Raw genomic sequence first — 9637 nt, forward strand, 5'->3', positions numbered from 1 at the left:
CCTTTCCCACTGTGTTTTTTTTTCTCCCTCCCAGGTTATTATCCTTGTTGGTCAACAAGAGTTATTCTTACCTCGTTTCCTTGGAACAGTGTACTGACCCCCCGGGTAGATGGCTGATGGATGGATGAACAACTCTTAGACTACTCTACAGACTCACTAACCGTGGAAGACATCTAGGTCAATTTCTCCCGACCGATTCCCGCACTGTCTGAGCCGGTGTCAGCCAGTCCTCTGGTCACAAGGGTTGAGGCAGTTATTATGCAAATGGAGGACATGGAGGTAACAACTCAAACCCTAGACTCGCAATCGTTTCCAACAGTTTCAGAGGGTATATTTACCTCAGAAGTGGGCTCGGAGGCACCTTTCCTAACCATCCCGTCCTACAGATCTGAACAAATGGTCGCAATCCCTTTTGGTAGAAACGAATGCTCAAGGAGGTGCGGGCTCTTCAGGAGAAGGAACGAGTGGCCAATGACCCCCTCCACAAGGGTTGCTGCCCGAACAGCTTGGCATCCTAGGATCCGCCCCTTTCTATACTACCTTCCAACCGGTCGGCTCTGCCCCCCCTTCAGGCTGCTTCATTGGCATTCCTGGACAAGAGCTTGATACGGAGGACAACCACTCTCTAGACTCTGAAGACATTGGCCTTGCAGACGGTGAACAGGCTGCCAAGACGCTGCCTAAGCGACCAAAAAAATCAAGAAATTCGAAAATCAGAGAAAGGGACAGGCGTTTAATTTTTGGCGAAGGCATCACTATGGCACAAGTTGCCCTTACTAAGAGCATTGTGCTAGTTGGAAGGGTAAGAGGCCGGAACTACACCCCAATGCACCTGTGGAAGTGGACGACTGAGATTTGGGGAAATCTTCTCATTCAGCTTCCAGGTATTCTCTCGCTCTCCCGGGGCTGGTTTGCTCTGATTTTCACTCACCCAGATCAGGTTGACTGGGTTCTCACTCGGTATTGGCATATTGAGATGACCCCAGTTCTGTTGAAAAGATGGTCGCCAATGTTCGACCCGGAAAAGGAAAACCATGGAGCTGGACCAATTTGGGTGCGTCTGCCGGCTCTTCCTTTACAGTTTTGGGGGGAGGAAATCTTCAAGGTTATAGGAGATGACTTAGGTGTCTACTTGGATCACGACAGAACTTATCAGGACACAGGCTGCCTGGCGATGGCTCGTATCCTCGTACACCTAGACACCAGAGAAGGATTGGTAGAAAGCTACTTGCTCCAGATGGGCGACATTACCCGACGACAAATATTGGATTACAAAGGCATTCCTTTCCGCTGTCGGAAATGTCACGAAGTGGGGCATCTCTATAAAGACTGCCTGAGAATTTCAGGGCAGAATCCTTCTATGGCAAAGTTATTGGTCTCATCCTCCACTCAAACTCAGGAATCAAATTTTCCTTCTCTAGTGGACATCCATGAGACTACTGCGCCCTCTCTTAGGAGCCGCAACAAGCAGCCTATCATTAGTCTGCCAAAGTAGTTGAACTTTCTTCAGGAAAACCTCGATACCGGGATAGGACATTTGCGAGTAGTCCCTCCTCCTCTCTTCCTCATTTATCACAAGCTGCAATGGGTTCTGTAAATTTAACTACTACTATGAGTTTTGTTGGTTCATTAGCAGAAGTTAATTTGTTGTACTCCCCGGTTTGCCCAGTTCCCTCTGCACCTCCTTCTTCATCATCTCCCATCCCTCAACCTACTGTGGACCGGACCTCCCGCTCGCTCGATGAATGCCCGCCCTCAAGTGGGTCTCACCGTTACTTCCTTCGGTCCTTACCTGCTATGCCCTTGATTGCCCTCGGTCTGGATATTAATCCCCCCCTTCCATAACCCCTAAACCTCCTCGCGGCCACCAATCAAAACTCTCCAAGGAAATCAAAAGGGCTAGTGTTGAAGTGGCTTCTGGGGTCCAAACCCCAATCGACTGGGTTCTTAGAGCAAAGAGCAACCCCCTCATCGCCCCCCCATGATTTGTCTCTCCTTCAATTGTAGGGGTCTAGCCAACCCTGATAAAAAACTGGCTCTAAAGAGACTCTACCTGTCTGAAAAACTGGATGCAATACTCTTACAAGAAACCCTAGGAGAAGGTCTACAGGTCAATAAGCTCCTTTTAAGTTTTCTCCCAGATTGGGATTTCCACTTCCTGGATGTGAAGGGCCGCTCTGGCGGTTGTGCCTTGGGATTTAATAAACGCACCATAAAAATCCTCAATGTCTGGGGAGGTGAAGGATTTCTAGGGGCTGACATTATATCAATGGATTTCAATAGACCTTTCAGGATTATCAACATTTATGGGCCTTTCCAGAACAAAATTTTTTATTGGAACCGAATTTTGGAAGCTGACTTCATGAATCAAGAGAATATAATCATTGGGGGAGATCTTAATTTCTCTCTTGGTTTAGCTGAATGGGCTCCCGGGGGCAAAGCGACCATCTCACGATTTTTTTTGAAAATCTTCTGGACTCCCATGATTTTTTGAATATTGATCCTGTGAAGCTTAAACCAACTTGGAGGAACCGCAGAATGGGGGCTGAAGCTCTTGCTAGAAGGCTAGACCGGTTCTTGATCAAAGCCCCTCTTATGGCTAGTTTAAAGCTTTTCCGTCAATGGGTGGGGAGTGGAGGGATCTCTGATCATTCTCCCATCTTTCTGGAGATCAAGGGTAACTCCACAAAACCCCCTTCGCCTTTCAAATTCAACTCCTCTTGGCTGCTGGAGCCGAGTTTTCAGAACTTAGTCTTGGCTACCTAGATTCACTGCTCTCAGGAAGAGCTCTCCTCCCCTGGGGAGATTTTTGCGAAGAATTTAGTAACCTTAAAAGCCAAAACAATAATCTGGGCTAGAGAAAAACAAAGGAAAGATGATGAAGATCTCCAAAGGATTGAATTGGCTCTCTTAGCCTTTGAAGAATCAGCCCCCAATGGCACATCCTCGGCTGAACAAAAGGCCTAGTTGGTTCAGCTTGAAACTGACAGAGTTAAACTACTTCGCTCAAAAGAAGAAAGTTGGAGACTGAAGAGCAGAGCAATCTGGCTACAAGCTGGGGATGAAAACTCAATTTTTTTTCAACAATATGCCAAGGGCAGGAAAGCCATCAACACAATCTGGGAACTACAAGATATGAATGGAAGGAAAGCGGGCTCTTTCGAGCAGCTGGCTGACATGGGGATTAGACATTTCTCTAAAATTCTCAAAGCCCCCATAGGAATTACTCTTCCAAGCATCATCCGCACAGTTGAGGCTCTGCCCAGATTTATCGAACCAGAGGAAATTGAAGATTTGAACTCCCCGGTTTCCAGAGAAGAGCTAGAAGTGGTGCTGAAGTGTTTTAAAAAGGACAAGAGTCCGAGACCTGATGGTTGGCCAGCTAAATTCTACAACGCTTTCTTTGAGCTAATAGGAGAAGATCTCCTCCAGACCATAGAAGAATGTCAAAGATCTGGCAGAGTTTTGGAGGCATTCAATTCTACCTTCCTTGCCCTTATTCCCAAAACTGACAACCCTTCCTCCTTTGATGACTACAGGCCCATTTCCCTTTGCAATAGCATTTACAAAATCATATCCAAAACAATTGCTCTTCGAATCAATCCCTTTCTCTCCCGTATGATTTCCAAGGAACAATTTGCCTTTCTCCGCCATCGCCAGATCCATGAAGCCATTGGTACTACTCAAGAAGCCCTGCACTCGATCAAAAAGCTCCACAAAAAAGCAGTCATCCTAAAAATTGATCTCTCCAAAGCTTTCGACCGTGCCTGTTGGTCCTACCTCCGAATTATACTCACCCACATTGGATTCCCCTTTCCTTTCATCAATTGGATCATGGGTTGTCTTACCTCAGTCAACTACAACATTCTCATCAATGGAGCGGCCTCGAGTATCTTTCATGTGGAATGAGGACTTAGGCAGGGATGCCCTCTTTCACCCTTGCTTTTTCTCCTCATTATGGAAGGGTTTAGCAGGCTGATTAAAAAAGGAAAAGAGGAAGGCTCCTTGGCTGGTGTCTGGATCTCTGATATGTTTTCTCTAACCCATCTCTTATTTGTAGATGATGTTCTGATTTTTTTAAATGGCTCCTATCAAGACTCTTATGCTTTCAAGTCCATACTATCCCTTTTTTGTAAAGCTACAGGTATGGAGCCAAATATTGTGAAATCAACAATTATCATAGTCACATGCCAGCCGAATGAAGCAAGACTGGCCAGTCAACTCTTTGCTTATGCGAGACAAGACCTAGATGCTAGCCTAAAATACTTGGGCTTCAGACTGAAACCAAATGGTTATCGAATAACAAACTGGGCTTGGCTTATTGCTAAGATAGAAAGCAGAATCAACATTTGGCAACAACGCTGGCTCTCTCGAGCAGGCAGGCTCACTCTGCTCAAATCTGTCCTAGAAGCTATTTCGGTTTATTGGATGTCATTGGCCTGGATCCCTAAAGGCATCTTAAAAAGAATTCAACAGCTTTGTTGCCATTTCCTTTGGCGAGGACAAAGCGCAGGTAGAACATTTGCCTGGGTTCGTTGGGACCGCATCGACAAACCAAAAAAACTAGGAGGCTGGGGCATAAAAAACTTGCAGTTATTTGTTGATGCTTTGGCTGCAAAATTGGGTTGGCAGCTTATAAACTCAAGAAGCCTTTGGCAGGAAGTTACATTTTACAAATATATTTATCCACTCATAGTTTTGGACTGGATCCGCAGCCACTCTGTTCATTCGGCAGGTTCCTCCATAATATGGAAAGCAATTTCTCAGTCTCTTCCCCTCATCAAGCAAGGTCTGGCCTGGAAAATTGGCAATGGGGAGCAAGTGCGGATCGGACTTGATGCCTGGAGTGGCTGTGGGAATGCCCATATTCTTCCCAGACCACTTTGCTTTTTCCTACAGACCTCTGGCATCACTCACCTAGCACAGTTAGCTACCGCTAATCAGGGAAATAGGCAAAGACAGTCTTGGAAGGATCACAGAATGCTCAACATTCTTGATGCTTGGGCCGCGGACTGGCAGATTTTCATCGGAACTCTGGAGGAGGCCAATGTGCAGATCACTGAAAAACATGATGTCCTTATTTGGGCGATTGATTCACAAGGCAGCTATTCTCCCAAAGCAGGCTATGTGCATTCAATGGCGGCCAGACACTCTGGGGATTTTTCCTGGTGGTGGCGACATCTTTGGAAATTAAAAGCCCCCCAAAAACCAGGCTTTTCATGTGGTGCATTTTAATGGATAAAGTTCCTACCGAACTAATGCTTATGCATCGTGCTATCTCTGGTCCCTCCAGATGCTGCTTGTGTTTGCAACATGAGGAAGATACCACTCACTTATTCCTTACCTGCCCTGTCTCGAAATCCTTTTGGTCAAGAATCCTCGCTTCACTGAATATTCATATTGACTAGACGGGGCAAAAAGTTGAAGAGGCTTGGCATAGTTGGTGGTTAAAATCCAACTCACAGAAAGTCAGAAACCTTCCACTGCTCATTTGCTGGGGAATCTGGCTTAACAGGAACAAAACCATCTTCATGGATGCTAAGATCGATTGGGAAGCCTCTAGTATTTCGTTGTTAGCTATTTTCAACCTGCTCCTGGAGGACCCGGATGTCAAACCCCCTCGGATCATCACTCCGGAAATCATTGATTCAAATATCCCTTGGGGTTATTTTGACGGCTCGGCTCAAGCCAATGGCTGTGGGGCTGGAGCCATTTTGCATCTTGACAACATTGTGAACTATAGAATCAAAGTTGGCCTAGGTAGAGGCACCAACAATTTTGTCGAATTGAGTAGTCTAAAACACCTCCTCCTTACTGCAAGAGAACTAAACTGTCAAAAAATTCAGATCTTTGGCGACTCACAACTCACTATAAACTAGACCAATGAAGTTAATCATTGTCACTTGCACACACTCAGAGATATTCTGACTAATATCATTTCTCTAAAGTCCCAATTTGATTCCTTTGCATGCTTACATATATATAGGGAAAGGAATGAGATCGTTGATCGTCTTTCCAAAGAGGCAGCGCAGCTGAACAGAGGTCAAAGGCAGATACAGGAATACAGGGAAGACACTTTCTACAGCTATTATCACTGACCATTCATGGATATGAATGAGCGCCCACTGAATGATCTCTAGATCATTCAGGTTTTTTCCTCCTTTTTTCTTCTTTTTTCTATGCACATAGACAGTCTTTCTATAGTTTTTTGGAACAAACTCTGGTATATACTTTTTCCTGATGATTACTGGACTTCTCTGAAGTTTATTATTAGTTTACATCATGATGGTTTTTCTGTAAATGCTTATAATATTTAGAACTGAACCTTTCTGGTGATAGCATCTCATACATGCAGTATTATACAACATGTAATTTTCTTATATTATTAATGAAAATTATGCTTTTTCCAAGGAAAAAAAATAAATAACAAATATAAATATTTGGTTAATTTTAATTATTTCATTATGTTCTCTTGGTTAGTTGATGTTACCGCCCAGTATGAAGGAGATGTAAAATCCTTTCCTCTGACTCAACCATATGAAGTAACATAATTTTATATCAAATTTAAAGAATAAAAAGACATAGTAATTTTTTTGTGGATTAAGATTTGTATTACCTCTGAAAAACATAATATCAAGATCCATCATCCAGTTGTCCATAGTTCAAACAAAGTTCATCATAAGCAATTTCAATCTACCTCACGGGAAACTAGATAATTTTAATCACCTATAATATAAGAAAATTGTCTAAAATACCGAGGTCTTCATCAAAACATACCTATCTGCTACCATACTACATAACAAAAAGTTATTGTCCAACATTAACATTAAGGAATCTAAATAAGTAATAGGTGCAGGAAATTTTGTGTTGAATCTTGGAGGTGTTGGGATATCAACATCACACTCGAAGTGGCTCTCTAAAAGAGCAATTACGACCTCCATTCTTCCTAGGAAAACTCATTAATTTCACTGAGGATGTTTATTATCATTTAATGCAACAAAGATATCAATCTTTATTCATGTTTGTCTTTTAAGACCCTGCCCAAGGGGGTCTTCATCTTCCAATGTAAGGAAATGGAATCGAGGTATTGCTTCCTTCTTCCTCGTATAACTAGGGTTAGGAACCAATTGTGAAACCTTCTTCAGTGTCTTTGAGTCTAAAAACACTTATCTTTACACAAAAACATGGGATTCGAGGTGAAATTTTTTATTATGGGTTTCAAGGGTGACAACAAAGTGAAAAGTTTCAACAGCTTCATGTGCTTGTTGTTGGGCTCGACTACGACCTTGGTGGGTTTGACCTCCACCTCCTCGGTGGCTTCTCACACATTGTTGAGGCATGTTATTTGAATGGCAATGGTAATAGGATTTGGAAAAGGATTATTAGGAGTAGGAAGAAAGCATCATGTATGGATTGTATAGAGCCAAGAAAGACATAGCCACAGACCAAACCAAAGATACCAACACAGGGCACAATATTTAAAGAGAAGAGCACCAAGAAATTCAAGGAATTGAGTCAAAATGCTAGCACCTAGCTGCCAACCATACAACGTAAACCCAACACAAGCTATAATACCAATGACGTGGGAGCCAATTAATTTTATGCAAGAGGAAACAATAACACAAACTAAGGATTCTCAAGGATTAGCTCTATTGGTTGAGTCCTCTTTAAATCACCTATACTAGTGAGAGGTCACAAGTTCAATTCCCTCCACACTCTCGGGATTAGGCTTCGCGGTTGAGTTGGTAAGAAATGATCCCTTCAGGTGGATCTGCCTAGTACAAATAATCCGTGGATGTAATAGTCACTGATCTCTAAGGACGGTGAACCACATAGCAAAAAAAGAAAAGAATAGACCAAGGAATCAAGAAATACCCTTGACTAGAATCCCTTCCGCAAGTTGGAGATGGAGTGTTGAAAAGTGGAATGAAGTGCCAACATCTCAAGTCATCGAGGAACATTTTCTACCTTGCAAATTTCCTTGTCCAGACTACCAACACACCTCTGAAACCTGTTTATCCATGCATGTTTGAAGTCACATGTCAGTCGTTTCCAAAAAGCCAATCCTTTACCCAAACACAAAGAGTTCATCATTGTTTTGGTAAGTAACATAGACAAAGTTGTTCTAGGAGGTATTAGAATAGAGAATTTTGAAGAAGTTGCAGGTCAAGCATGGATTGGTCCCTCAACGCCAGTGGAACCCCATAAAGATCCCACCTACAACGGGGGTATGAGAAACTTACTGTTTATAATACACTTCAGTCTAAACTGTAAATTGTAGCATCAAAGCATGATCCCACTTGCCATGTTTAATTACGTTGAGTATGCTCGCATGTTTGTGCATGTAGTGGGATGGGCATGCCACCCCCTTCTTAAATTATTTTTTTGACGGTGGCGCGGTAGGCTCATCCCCTACCTCCTGATTCACCTTGTTTTCCACCCTGATCAGGGAGAAATTATCCTTGTCTATAATGGATTGCATTGACACTAACCAACTTGGTTGATTTCCACTGGCCAGGTTGAATTGAGGTAGAAATTTTTGTCCTGACAACCCAGTTATCGAGTGGGAGGTGATAATACAATGTATGGAGAGGAGCAACGTCCAAATGTGAAATATGAGATGTTCAAGTCACCAACTCTTAGACAATTTTGATATTGGGGTGCCATTAATTATTTTATGAGTAGTCAAAATGGCTAGCTTAGAGTCACCATCAAGTTGGAGTTTCAAAGTAGCCTACATCAAGAGCTATCTCCAATCCATTTTTAAGAGCCAGAAATTATGCGACATTATTGCTAGTTGTACCACAATTAACTACATATACCATTAAGGTATTCTTGTTCCGGTCCATAAAAAATCCTCCACACCTTTCTAGGCTAGTATTTCCTTTAGAGGCACCGTTAAAGTTTAGTTTTATGAAGCCCACCAGTGGAGTGAAATAGGAGGGTGAGGACCTCCGAGGAGAAGGGGCACTGGGAGTAAAGAGAGTAGTCATGGCTTGAGAGATGTCCAAGTTCTTTAATATCTTAGCCTCTTGATGTCCACCTTCCAGTCTTCAGGGGACCATGATTCCAAAATAATTATTTCTATGATATTCTGCTTGATAATATACCCAACAATGTTTGCATTCTCTTTCTAGTTTTTGAATATCCTCTTGTTGTGGTCTTTCCATAGTGCCCATACGAAAAATCCACCAACAGAAATCAAGGCTCCATTTACCACCATGTTTTTGAATAAATTAAAATACCATCGCTCCAATGATTCCACTAGGATGTTAAGAGTGGGGTGCAGGTTGTTAGCGCTTGAAATTTCACCTCAGGCTGAGAAAGGCAAACCTCAAGGCTACATCAAACCATTTAGCCTCGTAGCTAGCCCTACGGGGCAGGAGAAGGCTCTCTCCGGTCAATCTCGGTAGATCTTCAATGGGTTGAGATGACCAACAAGGTAACACTGATATTAGGCTAGTAAACTGATTAAAAAGGTTGATTTGGGGTTTTTTGGGTTTTTGGTGGCAAATTGAGGAATTGCAATTTTGGGTGTGGGGATTGGACACAGCTTCTGCAGGGGGTTCCTTGGGGCGAGGTAGGAGACAGCGTTGATGCCTTTAACTGAAATGAATGGTCAGGAATGAAAGATGAG

At 43.0% G+C, this 9637-nt stretch overlaps 2 protein-coding genes across 2 annotated transcripts; both read left to right on the forward strand.

Moving 5' to 3' along the window:
- The first annotated feature begins 757 nt into the window (after positions 1–757).
- LOC149140167 (uncharacterized) lies at positions 758–1495 on the forward strand. The gene has a single exon (XM_089450913.1). The coding sequence runs from the start codon at positions 758–760 to the stop codon at positions 1493–1495; it is 738 nt and encodes a 245-aa protein (XP_089307039.1).
- Positions 1496–4146: 2651 nt separating this feature from the next.
- On the forward strand, positions 4147–5235 carry LOC149140168 (uncharacterized). Its single transcript, XM_089450914.1, has one exon. The coding sequence runs from the start codon at positions 4147–4149 to the stop codon at positions 5233–5235; it is 1089 nt and encodes a 362-aa protein (XP_089307040.1).
- Positions 5236–9637: the final 4402 nt, after the last annotated feature.

This window comes from Pinus tabuliformis, chromosome X, assembly GCF_031772625.1.
Source record: "Pinus tabuliformis cultivar Carrire ecotype Pingquan chromosome X, CPIR1, whole genome shotgun sequence".
Taxonomy (NCBI): Eukaryota; Viridiplantae; Streptophyta; class Pinopsida; order Pinales; family Pinaceae; genus Pinus; species Pinus tabuliformis.

Excerpts from the sequence above, each read along its gene's own strand:
- LOC149140167 (XM_089450913.1), top strand. The coding sequence starts at position 758 with ATGGCACAAGTTGCCCTTACTAAGAGCATTGTGCTAGTTGGAAGGGTA.
- LOC149140168 (XM_089450914.1), top strand. The coding sequence starts at position 4,147 with ATGGAGCCAAATATTGTGAAATCAACAATTATCATAGTCACATGCCAG.